The sequence below is a fragment of the Chrysemys picta genome, chromosome 2, assembly GCF_011386835.1.
Source record: "Chrysemys picta bellii isolate R12L10 chromosome 2, ASM1138683v2, whole genome shotgun sequence".
Classification (NCBI taxonomy): Eukaryota; Metazoa; Chordata; order Testudines; family Emydidae; genus Chrysemys; species Chrysemys picta.
This window is the reverse complement of record NC_088792.1, coordinates 107851480-107874482: the sequence shown is the minus strand read 5'-3', so window position 1 is coordinate 107874482 and position 23003 is coordinate 107851480. Positions and strand designations below refer to the sequence as shown.

Here is a 23003-nt window from a genome sequence, read left to right as displayed (position 1 = left end):
TCTGTTGTCCGGTTTCTTATCTTCATAATCTTGGTTTTCTCTGCATTTACTTTCTATCCAACTTTTCTGTTTCCTGTTCTACCTCTGATATAAAGACAATCATTCCACTCCATGTCCTACTTAGTAAAGAAATGTCTTTTGCAAAGTCAAGATTGTGTAGCTCATCTTGCTTAACCCATTTTACTCTGTCCATAATACCTTTTGTTGCTAAGGCAAAGAGGAGGTGATAACACACAACCTTGTCTAATTCCAGACACAATACCGAACACTCACCCAGGCCTGTATCCAATCTTACTGTACTTCTACTTCCATCATATAATCTCCTTATTATGTTGATAGCTTGTCTGGCATTCCATAGCTCCTAGTAATATTCCACAGGATCTCTCTGAGGACACCATTGAACATTTTCTTAGTCAATAATGCTGAATAAGACAGGGTTTTGCCAAGCAGTAGCTTTTTCTATGATCCTTTGAAGAATGAATATCTGTTCACAACATTGTCTACCTGGATGGAACCAAGCCTGTTCTTGTAATATTTCATCCCCTGCTTTCTTTATTCTATTTAGTCAATTCTTTGCCTATGATTGATAGCAGTACAATACCTCTCCAGTTTATATGCTGAATAAGATCACCCTTTTATCGGCAAAGCCACGATGAGGCCATCTTTCGAGTCTTGTGGCATTTATTTTTTCACCCATATTTCATCACAGAAACAAAGAAAAACAGACCGGATTCCAGTTTTTAACAAGATCAGGCTAATGAAAGTATGAAAGACAAATGGTCAAACCCGAAGAAGACAATAGCAGAGGAAGTAGTTGGCCACCAAAGAGCGTGGAAGAAAGATGCATGGATTACATCTGGAACATGGGCAGCAATTGATGAGTGGAAAGCTCTGAAGACAAAAATGGAAGAGTGTGAGAAAGAGGCAGAACTTTTAGAAACAGATGTAAAATACAAAGAAAAGGACAAAGAAATAAAGAGATTCAGGCAAGATAGAAATATCTGGGTTCAGGAGAAGGCTGAAGAGGTAGAAGCAGCAGCAGGGAGGGGAGACTTAAGGCAGCTCTATAGAATAGTGAAAGGTCTCTCAGGAAGAACCAGGCCATCACAGGTGATGCCCGTAGGGGACTCTCATGGACAGATTTTGAAAACGCATGAACAAGCCAGACAATGGAAGAAACATTTCCATTCTGTATTAAAACAACATCATGCAGGTTCAAGAGAAATGTGAATGCTAAATTAGAAAAAGAAGAGGGACTAATAACACCTGATGAAATTAAAGCAGCCACCAAAGGTTTCAAATGGAGGCAAGCTCCTAGGGTTGACAAAATTCAAGCAGAGGTATTAAAGGCAGTAGACAAATTCTGACTGAGAAGCTACCAAGTTAGTAACATATTAACTAACTCTGATCTATGTGCAATCTTTCCCTATTGTAAATGCAGGTTTACATCTTTTACATTGATTTAACTGGTCAAGGTCCACCCTGGGTTGAGGTTCTAGGGTGGACCTCAGCCAGCTAAATCTAGGTAAACTGTTTGTTAACCTGTGTCTACACTAGGGAAAAGCCCAGGGTTAGCTAACAAAGGTTAGTTAATCCTGACCTAATCTTGACCTCTCCTCCTGATCTAGAGAAACCAATTTAGTTGCTGGAAACTATTTTAACTTTTGACCTGTCTGACTAGATTCCTCACATGTTCAGCTAAATTTGCACTATACACTTCATATTTTAGGTGTGTGTATAACTTCGAGCTACTAAAATTTGCTAAACCCTAAAACATGGTGGACCAGTTTTCTTCTGAGGAGAATGTATTATTAAATAGTTTCAAAGGGTTGATTCAGTAAAATTTTATTTAGTATGAAACAAGATAAAAATATAGCAATTTAAGGATTTTTTAAAATGTGTGTAACAGAGCGTCAACTGACTTTAAAAAGATATTGCACCAACAACCAATCCATAGTAACGTTCTAGTTGCTTATTTTTTCACTTTTTTTTTAAAGACCTAAGACATTTGACTGAAAAGAAGCCATTGCCCAACCATCTTTAATATTTTTTTCTAAGGATTTTTATGAAGGATCCTTTCAGTTGAATTGCATGGCACTGGAGACTATACAGCTAGGGAGAGATTAAAAACCCAGTCTTGGGACCAGTAAAGCATTCCCAAACTCAAATAATTGTACAGGATTTGTAGCTGCTCACTCAGTCCTTCTGAGAACGACAGCCCGGTGCCTAAAAGTGGCCTTGATTAATACCCTGCCATTTGTACTGTGGGAATTACAATGCACACTGAAAATGCTGCACCCTTTGCCCTTTCAGAGAACTGGGTCTACTTCAGAGGATGTTGCAAAGTGCTAAATCAGGGGTCGGCAACGTTTGGCACGCGGCTCGCCAGGGTAAGCACCCTGGCGGGCCAGGACAGTTTTATTTACCTGCTGACGGGGCAGGTTCGGCCGATTGCGGCCCCCACTGGCTGCGGTTCGCCATCCCAGGCCAATGGGGGCGGCGGGAAGCGGCACGGGCGAGCGATGTGCTGGCCGCGGCTTCTTGCCGCCCCCATTGGCCCGGGATGGCGAACCGCGGCCAGTGGGGGCCGCGATTGGCCGAACCTGCCACGTCAGCAGGTAAATAAACTGGCCCAGCCTGCCAGGGTGCTTACCCTGGCGAGCCACGTGCCAAACGTTGCCGACCCCTGTGCTAAATGCTCTGTTGGAGCCAATGGGAGTGGAGGGCGCTCAGCACATTTCAGGATCAGACCCTTATCCACCCATAACCCAGATTCTTCGGTTGCATATACAGTAATAGATTACTTTACTGAATCAACCTTTGAAACTATTTAATAATACTATTTAATAATACAATATTTAATAATACATTCTCCTCAGAAGAAAACTGGTCCACCATGTTTTAGGGTTTAGCAAATTTTAGTAGCTCGAAGTTATACACACACCTAAAATATGAAGTGTATAGTGCAAATTTAGCTGAACATGTGAGGAATCTAGTCAGACAGGTCAAAAGTTAAAATAGTTTCCAGCAACTAAATTGGTTTCTCTAGATCAGGAGGAGAGGTCAAGATTAGGTCAGGATTAACTAACCTTTGTTAGCTATTGCTTCCAGCACGTTTGAAGATGCATTAGAAAGATCATGATCATTCTAATGTTATACAGACTTCCATTCTGCTGTGGTAAACCTCAGTCCAGGAGTTGGCAACCTTCGGCACACGGCCTATCAGGGTAATCTGCCGATGGGCCGCAAGACATTTTGTTTATGTTCACCGTCCGCAGGCACAGGCCCCTGCAGGTTCCAGTGGCCACGGTTTGCCGTTCACCACCAAGGGAAGCTGTGGGAAGTGGCGGCTTGCACATCCCTGCGGCCTGCCGCTTCCCACAGCCCCCATTGGCCGGGAGCGGAGAGTGGGGGGGCGTGCCTGCGGACTGTCAACCTAAACAAAATGTCTCTCAGCCCGCCAGCGGATTACCCTGACAGGCTGCATGCCCAAGGTTGCCAACCCCTGCCTCAGTTCTTCCTATTCTCTGCCTATGGCACATAATAGTTCACTCTCCTGTGAACTGTAATACTGTAGTCTAATTTTGGTTGTTAGGTTTAGTGTCCGAATGCTGAGTGGTGTTGATGGCATATGATATACAGGAGGTCTCATTAGATGATGTGGTTGTCCCTTCTGGCCTTAAACTCAATGATTATGACAATAGACCAATAGTGTGTGTATAGAACAATACTATTGTGTGTAACATCTTTCCTACCAATTGCATCCCAAACGTTTTTAAAGAATTATATATTAAAATACCGAGAATAAGAAAAAGGTATAAATCACAGAAAACTCTTATATGACAACATTTAGGTCATGAATAAATTAGAACATAAAAGGATAAGGCCAATAATAGAGGGAGAGAAAATTTAAGGTATCAATTAAGGTATGTTGTAAGACATGTACAATATAAGGTAGAAATATAGGAAGGCTGCTTCATGGAACAGAAGCTACAGGACAGAGGCTCTCTCATGGCAGTGGGCTGATTATACGAGGGGACAGAGAAGGCAGGTGCTTGACAAGCAGGTGGAGTAGAGAGAGAGACAAGGTGTGTGGAGCAGACTACTTCAAGCCATGGAGAGTTTTAAAGGGGGTTGGCTAAATTTTACTCTCAGTTACACCGATGCAAATCCCATGAATTGGAACAGAAGTTGCACTTGTGTAACGCTAAGCAGAATCTGGACAAAAGAAGGCAATTTTGAACAGGATTGTGAAATGAATGCAGGAGCCAGTAAAGTGGATTGTGAATGGTGGAGATGTAGTCACACCGTGGGTGTGTGAGCAAGGGCGAGCTGCATTATTTGCCTTCTGCAGTTTGGAGCCCTGGGAGTTAAGAGGAGTGAACTGCAGATATGTAAGGAAAGAGGAGATGAAATCATGGATAATTATACAGGTGTATTATACTAGATTAAGTTATTTGAATTTTGTTTATATTAATTGCATTTTGTTTATATTGTAGGTGAAGATTATGATCCTCTCCCCAAATCCTTGGTACTAATGAAGTACAGTACAGTGCAGGGAAATTCAGTCAAAGGTACTTGTAGCATAGAACAGGGGAGGTGCACACCTCTACCTTCGCTGTCATTAGCAAATTAATCCATGTCTGAAATATTTGCCAGAGTTTATCCTATGCCTGGGGAAAGGATGGTAGCTTTCTTGCAAACAGCAATGACATCTTTTCTGTGTTGCTGCTGACTAGGATCTGCCAGGTCTCACTCAGTGTGGGTGGGTGGGTGGGGGGAACTCCCTCATTTTGTGCTAGCAGCAGTGTCTGGTGAATAATTCCATACTGGATGCTAACCTGAGCCAGATCCGCTCTGATAGGTAGGTGTGTGAGAGAGGAGAGCGCAATATGGAGTGAATTCTAGTGGCTTCTCGGGGGAAGGGGGGGGATCCAGAAAGAGGAGCCTCTGGAGCTGTCAGAGGTGCTGCTGAGTGAAAAAGCAGGGCCAGGGAGAGCCTCATTTCTCTTGTCCCCACTTGTCAGATTCACTTGGTTAAATTTCTTGCTTTAAAGCTAGTGAACCTGCATGTTCCTTTTCTCTGGTCCCTGCCCAACCTGGCTGGCTGAGCTGTCCATCAATACTCCCCCTGCCCCTTTCCTACCATTCCCAGTGATTGAAGGAAGAAAATGGAGCAAATGGAGTGGGTGGAAGGGAGTGGTGCAGATACTCTCATGTCTGATAGTCCAATAACACCCAAAAGCACAGGAGTAACAGCGACACATACACAGTGGCAACATAACCCAGGCTCTTACCTTGGCCTCATAGCAGAGGCAAGCACAACTGTCGCTTGCGTAGGCTGTCAGTCTGGGACAATTTGAATGAGGGGAACTATTTTTAAATAAGTCTTAAGGTGTCATCTACCCTGCAAAAAACACTGTGTTTGGGAACCCAATGAAAACCTAGTTCACCGTTGCAATCTGGAAGGGACAGAACCATTCTAAACAGTTCCCAAACTGTCCTGCAGCGCCGGAAAGTCCACAGCTGTAGCATGACTTGTGATCATGTCTATCTCAGGAATCTTGTGGTCAAATTTGGATCACTAACCCTAGTCAGCACCCCCATGAGGCACACCAAGTTTCAAAGCAATCCAAGTACCTGTGAGGATTTAAAACACATAGAAGATTTGAGCTGTAAACAGAAAGTTGGTCCTAATCTTTTTAACTATAGGGGACCTGGGGGTCCACAATAATCTGTCCTGGCTATACTGCTTGACTAAACTGTTCCATGAGAGCTCTGTGCTATACCTTGGAAATATTTTCTTCAGTAGAGCTGACACCTTAAAGGCTCTCTATCTAATCTAATGCAATCTAATGTAATCTAATCTATCTATATTACCCTCTACCTTCAATTAGGCCTGCAAATTCCATTCCCACCTCCACAAGAAACATTTATAGAAGGATGTTTTTGTTTGTTCATTTTCAGTAAAAAATAAATACCCTTCCCCCACCCCATATACTTTCCATTGCCATATGGGAGACGAAGAAGGGAGTTTTGCATTTGGACCACTATAGGCTGTGAGGTTCATGGCTCTTTTTAGTTCCCCAGAGAGTAAATGCCACAGGCTTGGGACAACCCCCTTGAAAGCCCAGGCTCCTAGTCACAGGTGTTTTTACTCTTGAGACGGACAGCGCCATTGTCCCCCAGGTGCCTGCGGTCTGGGCTGTAATAGGATCTGGAATACGCTGTTGTGGCTCGTTCTACAAGGCGCTTTGCTATGCCCTGTCTCCTGCCCTCTCCTCCCTCGGCAGGCTGCTGTCCTGGAGCGGGGCTGGGTTGTGTAAGAGGAGCTGGATTGGCGTTGCCCTTTGAGGGTGATTTATGGGGGCGGGCGGGCTGTGCGAGCAGAGCTGCGTGCATGGCAGTGTCACTCTCCCTGCCCCAGAAAAGGCTCCGTCGCTGTGTTTGTATTTGTCCCGAGCAGTCACATGGAAACGGGTTCGCAGCGCGCCTCCGCCTCCCCTCGCCTAAACTTCAGCACCGGCTAGGATAGATGAGCGAGGAGCGGGAGCCACGCTTCAAAACGGGTCCGTTTCACAAGGCAAGGGGCTCCCCCTGTAACGCAGCGGCCATGCCCGTGTGACAGCGCGGAGCCGGGACCAGGCTCGGCCCTCCCAGCTTTCAGGTGAGTGGATCGGAGCTTGGCACCGCTCCCAAGTGCGTGGGAGCTGGCACTGCCCAGCGGAGTCAGGTGGGGAGGAGGTTTCGCAGCGGGTCATTTCTATGTGGGGGGGGGGTCTGCAATGTGCGGGGGCTTGTTTGCAATGTGCGGGTGTTTTGTGTCTGCTTGGTTGGCCGCGCGCGGGGCACGTACTGTCCCAGGAACGGCTGGTGGATCATCGCCTCCCTCCCGGGTGCATCCCCGCTCTGCAACCTGCGGGTCACTCGCCACCTTGAAGGCTGTGGGCGGGCTGGGCTGGCAGCGGTAGGTCCGGGTGGCCACCGGGCTGCTGCTACGTTTCCTTTTCCCTCCTGGCCTGTGCTCCCTCGCTCGGCCGTGGTGCCTGGCTGAGAGGAGTCATTCCTGCCAGCTGCCTTATTTGCTCAGCGGATGCCAGGCAGGGAACAGTAACTTTACTCTCTCCTCTCCCAGATAGCCAGGGGAGGATGGCTCAGCCAGAAGGGAGGAAAGTGTGAATGAAAGGAGGAGGAGAAGAAAGGCATCAGCTCATCATTCCCTCCTCCCCCCTTCCCTCCCACTCCCAAACTGGAATTGTATCAAGCCTTTAATTCAGTGGAAAGGAGTGAGCCATCCATGGAGACTCTCGCGCAGTCTGGGGCCAATAAACCTCCCAGCGGGTAAGAGACCCCCTGCAACACACTGGGCACAGTTAAGAGGCGGGGGAGGGATTTGTGGCTTTAATAACTGAATTTAAATTTATCGATTGATTTATTTTGGTAAGCTCCAGGAAGGTTTCCTACAATGCGTTTGTACAGCGCCCAGCACAATGGGGCCCCCTCCTAGCCTGGGGACCTTGGGTGCTATTCTCATAATAATCATTTACCTCACCGCAGCCCCCTCTCCTCCCACAAACCAGGGGTGACCCTCTTCCTCTGTTTGCAGTATTCCTGCAGCCCTCTGGGGATGGCAGCAGCCTGGGGAAGCAGAGCTTGAGTTGCTCTGGGCGTGTGGTTTCACTGCTGCTGCTGGGGAGGTTTCCCAGGTAACTGGCTTGATCTGAGCTAGGGAGCCTAGGCTCATAGCTGTCAACAGTCCTGATCTGGCCAAGACTGTCCCCCCCTCCAGCCTCCACCCACCCAGCTGTTCACAGCAGGGGGAGGAGGTGGTGCCTGCTGCTCAGAAGGAGGGGGTGGGAGAATAAAGGGTAGCTGGCAGGGAGAGGGGTGGAGAGTGGAGCAGGGGAAGGTGGTATGTCATGGTGCTGAGCTGCTGCCAGGAGAGGAGCCCTGAGGGGCAGAGGCCAATCCCTGAGGGACAGGTACCAATGGGGAGAGCAGGAAGGCAACCCCCAGGAGAGAGTCACGAAGATGGGGGTGGGGGAAAAGAAGGGGAAACTGCTCTGGACTGACAGGATAAATGAGGAAGTCGGCCTGGAAGGGAGAGAAAAGTTGTGCATAAGGAAAAATGAAGGGAAGGAACTATGGGAATGATGTAAAGATAGAAGAGGGTAAAGTGTAGGAACAGAGGAGGGACAGGAGGCACCATAGGGAGAAGGAGAATGATTGTTGAGGAATTTCAGACTATTTTTCAGTGCCTCTGTCTTTAGAAAGAAAGTAGCTTAAAATTCACTAGGACATGTATATAACCCTCCTGCAACTGAGGTGGTAATGGCACCGAGCCCCAGCACTTGGTTGAAAACCATTCCTAGCAAAATGTTTACAGTTTTGATAATTGTGTCCAGCATTCCCTTGGGTGTGCCCAGAGGCACAAACACAGCACCTGTAGACAGTTATGTTTTGCCTTGTCCCTGTTACCTCCTTTTCCTCTGCCCTGTCCCTGTATGTCACGGCAATGGGGAAGACAGCTGCAGGCACAATGCAGGTGGTGCTGGGGTTCTGGAATTGGCATGTAGTTGCCAGGGGGAGAAAGTGTTGACATTCTAGAATCAGAACAGACTGGGATAATGTGATGAGGTTCTAGAATCATAGGTGAAGAGGAGCAAGTGCTGGTGTTCTGGAATTAGAGCAGAGAAGGAGGGTGCCATGACTCTAGCTGTTGTGAGGAAAGGGTCTACCGCATTTCAACTTCCATTCTAGGCTAGCATTAGGAGGCTCCTGGGACAGTAATGCACTTCCCTGCTGCTGCCACCCACTGCTGCTGCAGTCTCCAGGCTTTCAGATGGCTCTTTTGTGAAAGAAACTTATTTCTCCTTTGACCCAAAGTAACCAACCCCAACGTAACCCATATAATATAGATTGGGAACCTTAAAGAATAAATTAATGCTGGATGTCAAAGCAGTGACTATTAGTCCAGCTGCTAACTAATACAACCAATAACATGAAGGTGTGGGTCATCCTTTATTGGAGTAAAAACTTACCAAGCATTTAAGTCACTCTCTTTTCTCTCATCATAATTTATAAGCTCTACTTCATACCATTTTCCCAGACTTGGTAAAAAACGTGATTCTTTCAAAAGTTTGCCATTTAATTTTAGTTCAGCATAAATAATATTGAAATGAAAAATCAGTAATTCTGGTATTTATACCTTAAATTAAACTAAGAAAACAAGTCTCTAATTTCTCTCCTTTTTAGTTGGAATAAAGCAGAGGATTGAAGTGTAACAGTGCTTTTGTTAATATAATGTTTCATTTTCCTAACTTGTCCACTTGTTTACATTTGCTAGTTTTGTAGTGTTATGACTGGTTTTCAGATCTATGCAGGGAGTGGTGGATGCAGGAAAATTGCCTCCAAAGGTATTCCTTTGTGCTGTACTAATAAAAACAGTATAGGTACAGTATTTCTTTGGCCTGTAGGATGAAATGTCAGCTTGGTGGTAGTTGTTGATTTGAGGTTTAATTCGTGTTAAAGATAGTTTTCTTTTTAACAGTAACTTCTTTGAGTATCTGACTGTATCTGAATAGTATCTTTTAAAATTGTAATTTATTTAAAAAAACTAGTAAATCTGACCTCTCTCCTGTATTTTTAAGGATTTGAGGTATTAACATAAATTAGTTTAAAAAGTGCTGAGGAATGGGAACTAAGGTGTGAATTTGAATATATGTTTTGAAGAATAGGTTTGTGTCTGAATTGTGACTATGATGAAAAGTCTACACCTGGACTGCTCTGTAAGTTTGTCTCTCTCTCACCAACAGAAGTTGGTGCAATAAAAGATATTGCCTCACCAACCTTGTCTCTGTAATGGATACTTTAAGCAGTTTCACAACTTTGTTTTGGAAGTGCATATTATGTGTCTATCTCCAAGATTGTAACCAATAGAATGTGTGCAGATATATTGAGTTATTATGGACACTTCTAAATAAACCCCAAGTTCTCCATACAATTTTAGCTGAGTATAGTAAAACTGGAGTAACCCCACTGGAGTATATGGACCAGATTCTGATCTCATGTACATGAGTATAAATCTTAGAGTATCTCCATAAACTTCAGTGGAATTATTCCAGATTTACACTAACATGACAGTAGAATTTGTTCCAAAGGTGAGATGTTCTTGGAATGTCTTATTGTACAGAATCTAGGTCTCATCCTTCTCCTGGTGAAGTTGATGACAAAAGTCCCATAAACTTCAGCGAGACCAGATACTCTATTTAATCAGCATTCAGCTCAGCAGTTGTATACCATCATCTTGATTTGGAATTTTACACGACCTGATGCATGCATGCCATCCATTGCAGATGTAGATTAGTACACTATTGAATTTCTAACTTTAGTATCTGATACTGATGAATAGCTAATTTGGTTCTTTACTAAATTTTTCCTTACCATTAAATGCGAAAATAGGAGGTACCAATGAAATATGGGAAGAGGCTTGTTTAGACTGCTTTTGTTGGCTTGCTGGTATCAAGAAAATAAATTAGCATTTGAGACTTTCAGGTGGATATGGAAATATATACATGGGTCTGTGGAAGTACCTGTTTTTCTCATGAAAGGACTGTAAAACAAATAAGTTACCTGTCTGAGGGAAAAAAATCCCACTAGAAATGTTTGTGATTTCACTAGTAATTGACATAGTTAAATAAGAGCAAGAGGTTAAAATGACCTTTAAGTTGCAATTTTTAACAAAATTTAAGCACAACTGTCTTTTGTCTCTGGTTAAATCATTAATAGCACTATTACTAGCTTCCTTTGTTAAACTGGTGAGCAAAATTAACGCATCATGTGGTCCACATAGAACAGTTTTACTATGTATTTCCTCCAGATAAATTTATGATAAGTACGGCCCTGCTAAATTAATGGCCATGAAAAATGCGTCGAGGATGGTGAAATCTGTCTCCCCCTGTGAAATCTGGTCTTTTGTGTGCTTTTACCTGTACTATACAGATTTCACTGGGGAGACCAGTGTTTCTCAAACTGGGGATCCTGACCCTAGAGGGGTTTGTGTGGGGGGGTGATATCGCAAGGTTATTTTAGGGGTGGTTGTGGTATTGCCACCCTTTCTTCTGCACTGCCTTCAGAGCTGGGCAGCCAGAGGGCGGTGGCTGTTGGCTGGGCGCCCAGCTCTAAAGGCAGCAGCACAGAAGTAAGGGTGGCAATACCACACCATGCCACCCTTCTGCACTGCTGCTGGTAGCAGCTCTGCCTTCGGAGCTGGGCTCACTGCCAGCAGCTGCCACTCTCTGTCTGACCAGCTCTGAAGGCAGCGCCACCACCACCAGCAGCATAGAATTATGGGTAGCAGTACTGCAACCCCCCTACAATAACCTTGTGATCCCCCCCCACACACACACACACACAACTCCTTTTTGGGTCAGGGCCCCTACAATTACAAGACCGTGAAATTTCAGATTTAAATAGCTGAAATCATGGAATTTATGATTTTTAAAATCCTATGACCATGAAATTGACCAAAATGGACTGAATTTGGTAGGGCCCTAACTATAAGTAATACATGACACAGTTTCTGGGAGAATTACCCACTTAGGAGTGTGATCGTGTTGTGTTGTTTTTAAAAGTGAGATAAACAATCTGACGAGAGTCTTGCAGTCCATCCCCGCCACTTCCGAGTATTTGTCAGTTTTGGATAATATTTTTAGAATTTCCTAGCTAAGAAATATTATAATTACCAGTTACTAGATGGATGTTCTATATAACAATTAGTAATGCTATATTTAAATATACATTTTCATATGAGGAAGCTGATTTTTAAACTATGTAGTAGTGCCAACATGGGTGATAGTCACTTCTGTGCAGAGGGCCAGCACAAAGTATATGCTTTATAATTTGTCCATGGTCCCTGTGTAGGACCAAGTCCTAAAAGTTTTAATTGCACCTTACCTTGAACATGTGCATTTGAAAGGAAGAGAATATGACTGTATGTTAAATTCTTAGATAATGTCATAATAAATACAAGCAAACATAACTTAAACTCTGCATGGTGGGCTAAATTCTGTCATTGGTTGCACAGATTCAGTTCTCATTGACATAAGTGGGAGAGGAACATAAACAACAAGGAGCAGAACTTAGTTCATAGCAGATGTTAGAATCAAGAAATACATCAGTTTAAACATTGTTCACTAGCAGCATGGGGCCTGCTGCTCTTCCTAGTGGTTTCAATGGGAGTAGGGGCGGGTCTCTGCTCTTGCATTTCAGAGGGAGTTCTGGGTGCTCAAGGAATTCAGCATTGAGTCCTAGGTGAAAGGATGGTCATATAGTTAAAGCACTGAACTGAGGGCTCATGAGATCTGGGCTCAATTCCTACTTTTCATGGGCTGTCATGCAAAGTGCTGAGCATCCTCACTTCCGACTATAGCCATTGGGAGTTGCAAGTGTTCAGCATCTTGCCAGGTCAAGCCCCTACTGACTTCCCGTGTGACCTTGGACAAGACCTTTCGGCCCTAATTCAGAAAGTATCCTTATTCAGCAGGGCACTTAAGTGCTTTCTTGAATCAGGACCTTAAGCTCTGTGCCTCAGTTCCCCCTGTGTAAAACGGATAATATTTCCCTACCTCACAGGGGCATTGTGAAGGTAAATACAAATATAGATTTGGGAGTTACTTAAACACTACACTGAAGGGACCCTATAAGTACCTAGACAGATAAAGATCATATATCATTACTAGAAGTTACATTCAGGCCTCAGGACAAGTCTCTGAGTAAAGAATAGGCCAAGTTTTTAAGTCTTGTTTTGACTTTCAGTATAAATTCTACTTAGGCTCCTTGTCTGTGTAGTTAATGTTAAATGACATACATCATTGAATTGCACAGCTAACTTTTAAAAAATGTTTTACTGTGTATTTATCTATCTTTACTATTTAACTCCCTAAGCCAGGTGTTTAAAGGACTGAGAAGACCTGCTGTATATAGAACATTACTCTGCACTATTTCTTTGCTTCCACTTGGACACTTTATTGAATCATAATATTCAGGCATCAAAAGATTTGAGATATACAAAAACACTTCAGGGTTTTTATCTTTAAATCAAAAACTAGAACAACTGGAAAGCTTGATACTCTGTCTACACAGCACCTTCATTATACTTATATAAGACTCTTGTCTAATGTGTAGAATAATTGATGTGCAAGGATGATAAGGACAGAGTATGATTAGAAATGCAAACAAATATTATGGTAAATATTTTAAACATTCCCTGCCTCCGGCAACTCTTATGCAAACATGCCTACTCTGGGCACCATCCCTCATATTACAAATAGTAATAACCACATGGAGCCAAATTCCACCCTCATACACACACAACTCCCATGGAATTCAGTGGGAGTTGTGTATATGTATCTTAGAGCTGAAAATTCCCCATAAAATATGTCCTAGCATCATTGCAGACATAAGGCCTGATTCAAGAGTCTAGATCAGAAGTAATTCCATTGATGTCGATAGAGTTACATCAACATAAAACTGTGGCAAGTGGGAAAAGAATCAAGCCCTTTGCTTACAACAAAAGTAATCCCGTTACCGTTTACATTTTGTATAAATACTGACATAAAATGAAAATAAAATATTTTTCAGTTCATTATGACTGATACATCAACATTGTTAAAGATCATTGTAGAAATAAACTATTTATTATATACTCATTTAAAAATAAATTGGTTATACAACAAAATTGTCAGAAAAATACAGTAGAATGTATGCTATTTTTCTTATTCTCTCAATCATTTTCCAAAGCCTCCATTTCTGATCTATTCCTTCTCTCATATTCCATTTTACCATCTCTTCCATTGTTTTCATGCTCTCATTCCATTCTCCCTTATTCTTTCACTATCTTTCTCTCTCCCCCTCATCATCCTCGTTTCCCCTTGTATATTTTGCATTCCCTTTCCTCCCATTCTGCTTTGCCTCCCGGGGTCCTGTTAGTCCCAGTTAACCCTACTCTGCCATCTCTTGGGTGGTCTGCATAATTGTTTGTCATCCATATCCTTTCCATGTAGTTTCTGTTTGGTTTCTCCTGGCTTTTGTTTCTGTATCTTCAGAGCTGCTTTAGTTCAGTCAGTTTTAGGAAAGCATTTGATTGCACGGGGATTAGTTACACTGGCATTGTGCTTTCATCTGTTTTACTTTTTTCCCCACCAGGCAAGCAGCACCAATGGGATAGTCCAACAGCATGGAAATAACATTTTAAAATACTTTGTAATTTAAAATAGTCTATAAGGTATGAATTGACATAGCATGCATCATGAGACACAATTAAAAGACATATTTTGAAGGAGGCATTCATTACGTTACTGTACTAGAAAGACAGCAAATTCAGATTTGGGGCTAGCAACTCCTTGACATCCTGTCATGGGAAGTATAGGCCCAGACTACCATGGCCACTTAGGGGTTACAAGCAGGCTAGCTATCTCTCCAGCTGTGGCTAATTACTGGGCCAGAAACACTGAGGCATAAGAAGTCTGCAGATCAGAAGAGATAGGTGGCTGCTAGAGAAACTGAGGATCTACAGAGAGAAGATTCCTTCAGCTGTTCAGACTGGCTGGAATTACTCCAGAGTTTGAACTTCCAGAGAGGGAGAATCACAGTACTTAAGTCTGGAGAAGGCCTAAAAGAGAGGCAAGGTAAGAAGCAGCAAGAGATTGTGAGGAATTGGTCGCAGCTACTGAAGTAGGATCCCTGGGCTGGTAGTCAGAGGAGCAAGTGAGCCTGGGTTTCCCTGCCATCACCAGCAAAGGGGGCAGTAAAACAGGCTAATATGATCCTTGGAATCACAAGTAGGAGCCTAGAGGTTATTTTTGCCTTTGTATCTGGCTCTGTTGTAACTGCTGCTGGAACACTGTGTCCAGTTCTGGTGTCAACAGTTCAACAAGGATGTTGATAGATTGGAGAGGGTTCAGAGAAGAGCGAGGAGAACGATTAAAGAATTAGAAAACCTGCCTTATGGTGATAGATTGAGCTCCTTGAGCCTATTTAGCTTATCAAAGAGAAGGTTAAGGAGAGACATGAACACAGTCTAGCAGTACCTAGATAGGTGTAATGGAGTCAGCTGTCTTCCTTGTAACCCTTCATGGCCAGGGGTTTCATGCTAACAGTTTTTCCCTCAAAGGGCTTCTTAAACAAACTTCACACAGGCTTTTCTCGCCCACTCACCATCCCTTCTTGGGGGTCGGAGCTTTATTTATGTGAATAAACTCAAAAATAAACTTCAAAGTCCATGGTTTTTACCCTCCTCTCAGGTCACTCCCAGCGCCTACCTGGCTGAAGCCTCGGGGTTCTGGCTTTGGCTTCCAAACAGCCTGGTATCAAAGTCTTCCTTGAAGCCTTTTTTACGTCCTGACATTTTCTGAACTTCCCTCTTCCCTACAGACATCTGCCGCCCTTCATAGGGAATTACCTGATCCAATCCAATTTTTAGTAATCCGCATTGGCTAGTCCTAGCCCTAAAGGGGCAAGCCACCCTATTGCAATAGGGAACAAACTCTTTGACCTAGCAGAGAAAAGTATAACACAATGGCTGGAAGTTAAAGCTAGACAAATTCAGACTGGAAATTAGGTGTACATTTTTAGCAGTGAGAGTAATTGTTCACAACGTTTTTTACCAAGGTTTGTTGTAGGTTCCCCATCAATGGCAATTTAAAAATCAAGATTGGATGTCTTTTTAAAAGATATGCTTTACTTCAAAAGGAATAATGTTGGGGGAAGTTCTATGGCCTGTGCTATACAGGAGGTCAGACTGGATGATCACAGTGGTCCCGCCTGGCCTTGGAATCTAAAAATTATGAGAACCCCTCAGAGCAAAAGGGGCAGGACTTTGTGGAGGTTGTCATTAGTGACAATTGCTAGAGTCATTGGACTTCTAGTCTGTCAGACTCTTTATTGTCATGGAAGGTTAGAGACTATAAACAACCCAGCCAGAGGGCTGCAGCAGTGTTTAATTTGTAATGAAAAAAATGCCAGGGCTCAAGCAATGTTTTTTTACATTCATAACTGATGTGGCAAGCCCAGAGGTGCTGGGGCTATGAACTGCCAAGCCTACAGGTACTGGGGCTCGGCCCTGTTAAGCCCTAGCACAAATTAAGCACTGGGCTGGAGTCATAAGAGGAGAGCCACCTGACACAGGGTCAAATACAGAGCCGGCTCCAGGCACCAGCCCAGGAAGCAGGTGCTTGGGGTGGCCAATGGAAATGGGGTGGCACGTCCGGGTCTTTGGTGGCAATTTGGTGGCGGGTCCCTCAGTCCCTCTCGGAGGGAAGGACTGGCCGCCGAATTGCCGCTGAAGAATGAAGCGGCGCGGTAGAGCTGCCGCCAAAGTGCCACCAATCGGAGCTTTATCTTTTTCCCTTCGCTGCTTGGGGCGGCAAAAAAGCTGGAGCCGGCCCTGGTCAAACAATTGTAGGTGGAGAGGTGGGGAAACTGATGAAGACTTTCTATGACACCAGCCACAGCCATGAGAGGTGCTGGTGCGCAAATGCATCCCCAGACTCATCCCTTAATGGCTTTCCATTTCTTAACAGAGATGTATAGTGCTTCTTCTGGCATGGAATGTATTAGTAGTTATGGCCAGAGTTATTGCCCTCACATGAGTTGTAGTTATCTGAATGCGTGTACACAATCTTCCCAACATTTCTGGCATTTCGGGAAGGTCTTTATCTATGTACACCCCTACCCCAATATAACGCTGTCCTTGGGAGCCAAAAAATCTTACCATGTTATAGGTGAAACCGCGTTATATCGAACTTGCTTTGATCCGCCAGAGTGCGCAGTCCCACCCCGCCCCCGGAGCACTGCTTTACCACGTTATATCTGAATTCGTGTTATGTCGGGTCGTGCTATATCGGGGTAGAGGTGTATTTAAAAGGCCCCTGTCATCATAGTGCCTGAGCACCTCATAAAAATTAATGATTGTCTCCTCGGAGCACCTCTGTGAGGCAGGGAACTGATAACCCCATCTACAGATGGGAAACTGAACAGATTAAATTACTTGCCCAAAGTTGCACAGGATGTCTGTGTCTAAGCTAGGAAGGGAACCCAGATTTCCTGACTCCCAGTTCAGTGCCCTAACAAAGCTTCCACTGAGCTAGATTTTCAACACACTCTCGTTGATTCCAACAAACTTATTTTTTGACATATCTGATGCCATGCTGTGGTGCAATTTTCTCCATTGGTCTGTCATTTAGATCTCTATGAAAATGGACAGCTTTTACATTTTTAACCCCCTATGCTGGGACATCCAGAAGGCTCCAGAAGCTTCTTTTCTATCTTGGTGGATGAAGTCAGCTGGCAGTTTAGAATTACAAAGAGATTTTTAAATCAACATTTTCTAGACAATTTCAGGATTTTAAGGAGCTCTTCAAAGTAGTCTGATCTCCTGATAATGGAAATTCGAGCTACTATCCAATGTCCTCTCCTGTCTTTCAGTATGCATGCTCCTACAGTAAATAACATGAATAGTTGCATTGATCTTTCAATTAATAATATTTAATTTTCTTAATGTAAAGTATGTTTTCAGAGATGTGAGGTAGGTGACCAGTGAGCCAGACTGCTTATCACTAAGTAAGTGATCCTGTGAATAGTATATTGTCATAGTTTCAGCATTACAGTGGCAGAATTTAGCCAGAGATTTAGCACATGCCAAAAAATGAGTCAGAAAGATTGCATGTCAGGGGAGTGCTGAGATATCTGTGACCCACAGTATCTGATATCCACATTTAGTACTTGTGCACCAGAAATAAGGTTGTCTTTTCAATGGATTAATGTTGCATTATTCCACCCTTTAATGTGCTTTGGGTTTCTGTGTGTACTTTTGAACCATAGTACTTGAAGTCTGAAAATGACTGCAAAAAATGACACTGTGACAGTTCCCTATTTATTCTCTCTCTCTCTCTCTCTCTCTCTCTCTCTCAATAACTTCCAGACTAACACTGTTCTGTTTACATGTCAAAAAAAAAAAATTTTTTTTTCCTAACTGCCAGCCCTGTTTGTTCAACCTGGGATCAGAAGTTCAAACTGTTGCATCACCAGCAATAGTAAATATTCAACAATCAGGTTTGAGATGATAATTTTACTAATGATGTATGAGGTTGAAGAGAATCCAGCCTGGTCTTTCTAAGTTGTAGTAGCTCTGTTATGCTAATCAGAGTAGGAACTTGTTTTTCTCAGTAAATAGATAAGACTCAAAGTCACACAGGGGGCACAGATGTTGAATGAGAAGGTGACATTGTCACACGGTCAATTTTCTAACAATAATCACCTGTAAAGTTCAGCAGTAGTGACCAACATAATAATACTTAATCAGTCCAATAAGTGAGCCTTTACCTGTAAGCGAAGGACTGCTAACAATCCACTTAAAATGCTGCATTCTCCATACTTCTATTTCTTCAGTTGTGTATTAATTGGTAGTCTGTTGATTAATATATAAATATTTGTTAATCAAATCACCCCTTATTGTAATATGGTTGTGAATCTGAATTAGAAAGGTAGAACTGCTATGCACGGTACTCTTTTTTGCAATAATCACAGTTAAATCTTGCCTTAGGAAGAACAAGTAAATACCAGGGCATGTTTTCACAGTGCATAGGGTTTTTGTCTGCACAATATTCACAGATGGCTGGTAAGGTTGCCTGTCCCAATCACCAAGCATAGCTTTAATAAATTTACCAGGTGCTGTAATTAATTTTCTATTCATATAGCTTAATGTAAGTGCATTCAAAAATCAGCATACGGAGTCTTCGAGACGTATGCTCAGGCAACAACAGGCATACAGAGAACTCTTTTTTTGAGGTCTTGCTGTCAACATACATTCATAATTCATGGACCTCCATTTTCACTATAGGCCTCTATGATTCCCACTTGTCTGCCAAATCTCTTTCCTATCCATGTCTGGAGTCACCCTTACTTTTTGAGGATTGTTTTTAATTCTTGGGTGACCTGACATGGGGAAGGAAGGCCAAAGGCAGAAATTTGGCTTCGTCAAGGAGCAGGGAAGCTGGATGGAGCTCCCACACATGAAATTCTCAAAATATTGGAACCAGCAGTAGTCATAGCATTGGTGTGAACTGGAAAAAATGCAGATTGATCATCTAGTTAAACTACCTATCTACACTGGCCTTTGCTTCAAAAGCGCTCCCTTCTCCCCAATGCACACATCCCATGACATGAGCTTGCCATAACTTCTCAGCGTAGCTGGAGGCCATTACAACCTGTTCATGGCAGAAAATACGAAAGCAAATCCTATTCAAAGGTCTTTAAAAATTATCTCAAATCATTTTATTTTATTATCTGTCTTTTAGTGAAGTTTTAAATGTAAAAGTTTTTGAACTGTCTCTTGAGAATTTGTTGAGGTTATGTTTGGGGGGGTACAGTAAGTACTTGCTCTTATTCTCCTCTCCCATCCCTCTCTACCCTCCTGAGTACGCAGGGAGAAGTGAGAAACACATACACACACAAAAGTTGTTTAATTTTTGCTCTTCTGCACTTAGTGGTTTTCCTGACTACATTTTTGACTGGGGGGATTATTGCACATATGCAGCAAAAACACTAACTAAATAGAGCCAGGATTGAATGCATAGGTGTAGTTTGACTTCTGTATTTGGGGGGGGGGCAGCTCCAGTCAGGCCAATGGTGCCATGCATGGGGGGGGCAAATTTCACGGCCCTGGCTTGCAGTTTGGGGGGTAACATCCCATCAACCTGCCCTCCCCTACTACTCCTATGATTGAATGGCACATTCTGTATTCACTGTGGACCAGACATATACTTTCCTTTTCATGATGGCTCTCACAGGTTGGTGAAATTAGTCTGCAAAGTCAGTAAGTAACATCAGCCCAATGTGAAGAAGAAATCATTTTACTTTTTTCTATGTTGTCCTCTTAGACTCATAGACTCACAGACTTTAAGGTCAGAAGGGACCATTATGATCATCTGGTCTGACCTCCCGCATGATGCAGGCCACAAAGCCGTCCCTACCCTTTCCCTTGACTCTGCTGTTGAAGTCCTCAAATCCTGTGGTTTAGAGACTTCAATTAGCAGAGAATCCTCCAGCTAGCGATCCCTGCCCCATGCTGCGGAGGAAGGCGAAAAACCTCCAGGGCCTCTGCCAATCTACCCTGGAGGAAAATTCCTTCCCGACCCCAAATATGGCGATCAGTAAAACCCCGAGCACGTAGGCAAGATTCTCCAGCCTGACCCTCATTAGCCATTATACTATTTACCAGCGATGGCACGCTGTTCCTTTGACTAAAATCACGTTATCCCATTAAACCATTCCCTCCATAAACTTATCTAGCTTAATCTTAAAGCCAGACAGGTCCTTCGCCCCCACCGTTTCCCTCGGAAGGCTGTTCCAATATTTCACCCCCCTGACGGTCCTTATCTCCTTTCGTCTTGTTTGAGTGCTTTACATCTACATGAAATGGCAGAGGCTCTGAATGCTGAGAAAAAAATATCTTGGTGCAATGTGGACAATCTTTTTTTGTTTGTTTTTGAGTAACTTCTTTTGGCACTTGATACCCAGCCTATGCATTTATGGGTACCAGAGAAGTTACTCCTGGGTCCCTTGGAGCATAGCTCCTATTTCAACATCATCATAGCTCTCTCAGCGCTAACCGATCTTGTCTTACTATTACTGTTACCATTTGCTTTTCCAAAACACACTGTGCTGTTCTGATAAATATAATAAGACTTTCTGCTAGATAAGGCTACCAAACTTTAGGATCCAACATCACAAAAACCTAGGTAAATGACACCTACAGGTAAGTTATAATACTTAAGATGGACGCTTCTAATCAGGATTTGTTGTACAAATATTGTAAACTGATCAAACCTTGTCACCCCGCTACGAGAGTTTTAGTTCACAGAAAGGATTTTGCCAATTATCCTTCTCCATATCTTTGTATTTCTCTCTCTATTGCTCTGCAGTCTGCTAGTTGAAGGTAGTGGCCCTGAAGCAATCTCTTTTTCAGGCTATATTTTTACTTGGATTTGTTCCCGAAATTCCTGATGATTTTACTTGCTATCAGTGGTGTTAGGGCTCGATGAGTTGGAAAGCTCCTTGGTTATCCAATGGCATTGCAGAAAGCCGTAATGTATTGCCCTAATGTCATACCAGGATACCACATCGGGATAATTTTGTGGCCCTCTGGACATATATAGTCTTCTCTTTCTCTCTCCCGCTCTCTGTAAATGCACAAGTGTCTCTGGTTATATGCTTGTGTGTGTGTGTGTGTGTGTGTGTGTGTGTTTGTGCGCGTGTGTTCTTCCTTTCTAGCTTCTTGGAAGGAAGAAAATATATCTCTTACCTCTCTTCTGACCCATAAACCCCATAGAGGTGGATGTTCCTTGACGCAAGAGCATCCACCCTAAACCCCTTCCTCCTCATGCTCAGCTGTACAAGTAGCCTTCATGCAGTGGCGGATTAACACACAAGCCCATGGACCCTGAATAATTTGGGGGGCCCCGCAGGATCTGTGTAGAAGAGGGGGGCCTGTGTCCCCACTCTCAGAGCACACTGTCCAGGGCAGGTGGAGGGTCCGGGGCGTCCCACAGTGGCCCAAGCTCCCTGTGCCACACTTATCATGGCCTGGGTCTGACTTCTGGCCTGGCCAAGGGTAGGTCCTCAGGAGGAGCAGGGGGTGGGGCCCTGTGGTGACATCTGTCAAATAAATAAAAAATATGGACTTCATAAATTGTTTTAAGATCCAGGGATGAGAGTTGCATACATGCAAAGTATTATACTTACTTTTATTTAATTAATAGAGTAGATTTCTCTTGTAGCTGACAAGACAATCAGAAGGCCAGATTTTGGTGCTGGAATGATTGAAAGGTTAAAAATGAGTAATTTTCTTCATCCATGCTCTCTCCCTTTCTTGTCAAAGCTCTTTTCTGTCATCCTTAAATATATGATCAACAAGAGACTCAGCATTTTTATTTTTATTTTTTGGTTAGATGCTCCGGAATTCTTAGCTAGAATCATGGATCTCTTCCCTAAGTGATGTTTCTAATGTAACACTGTGCAGACAGACTAAAGGCAGGCAAGATAGTCTCAGGTGCTGTCTATTCCTGTGGTTTATTGGGCTCTGTTGAGACAGAGACTGTATGAATCTGCTTGCTTTGTGAGAAAATGAAAATGGTGACTCACATAAAACACCCTGATTGACTGATAGTTGGTGGAGAATCATAAAAAGGGCTTTGATCAGTTGCTTTGAGGCAATTTGTGATAGAACTTCATTCTGTCCTGTGAGCATTAAGGGAAATAAGCAAGCTACCTCTACCTTCCCATCCCCACCTGCACCCATATTACTGCACCTTCCTTCAACACAGGAGTCTGACACTGGTGTTATTCCACTGACATCAGTGGTGTTACTCCTGATTTACAGAGGTGTAAGACTGAAAGAGCAGAAATTATACAAATACACATAAATGGGACCAGAATCAGGACCTCTTTCATGTACTGTGTGTTAATACTGGTGGTTTAAGCCACATACACACCTCTCCTAATCATCCAAATTAATTTGGCCCCCTGATTTTAGATATTATCTGATGTCTTCACTGCCAGAAAAGATGGTTTTTTACTAAGGCTGTCAAGCGATTAAAAAAATTAATCACGATTAATTGCGCGATTAAAAAAATTAATTGTGATTCATCGCACTGGTAAGCAACAGTAGAATACCATTTATTTAAATATTTTGGATGTTTTCTACATTTTCAAATATATTGATTTCAATTACAACACAGAATACAAAGTGTACAGTGCTCACTTTATATTTATTTGTGATTACAAGTATTTTCATTGTAAAAAAACAACAGAATAGTATTTTTCAATTCACCTAATACAAGTGCTGTAGTGCAATCTCTTTATCATGAAAGTTTAACTTACAAATGTAGAATTATGTACAAAACCCCCTGCACTCAAAAGTAAAACAATGTAAGGTTTTAGAGCCT

General features: G+C 43.1%; 1 protein-coding gene across 38 annotated transcripts in view; it reads left to right on the top strand.

Moving 5' to 3' along the window:
* Positions 1-6239: 6239 nt before the first annotated feature.
* COBL (cordon-bleu WH2 repeat protein) overlaps positions 6240-23003 on the top strand; it is a 245375-nt gene continuing 228611 nt past the window's right edge. For 6 of the 38 annotated variants that reach the window (XM_008179174.4, XM_065583950.1, XM_065583935.1 and 3 more), the window contains exons 1-2: positions 6346-6667; positions 7136-7341. In XM_008179174.4, the coding sequence (XP_008177396.2) occupies positions 7298-7341 (44 nt within the window). In that variant the 5' untranslated portion in view covers positions 6346-6667; positions 7136-7297. Of the gene's footprint in view, positions 6668-7135; positions 7342-7878; positions 7983-23003 lie in introns of those variants that run through there. The other 32 variants (XR_010598453.1, XM_008179168.4, XM_008179170.4 and 29 more) reach the window with 16 other exon arrangements.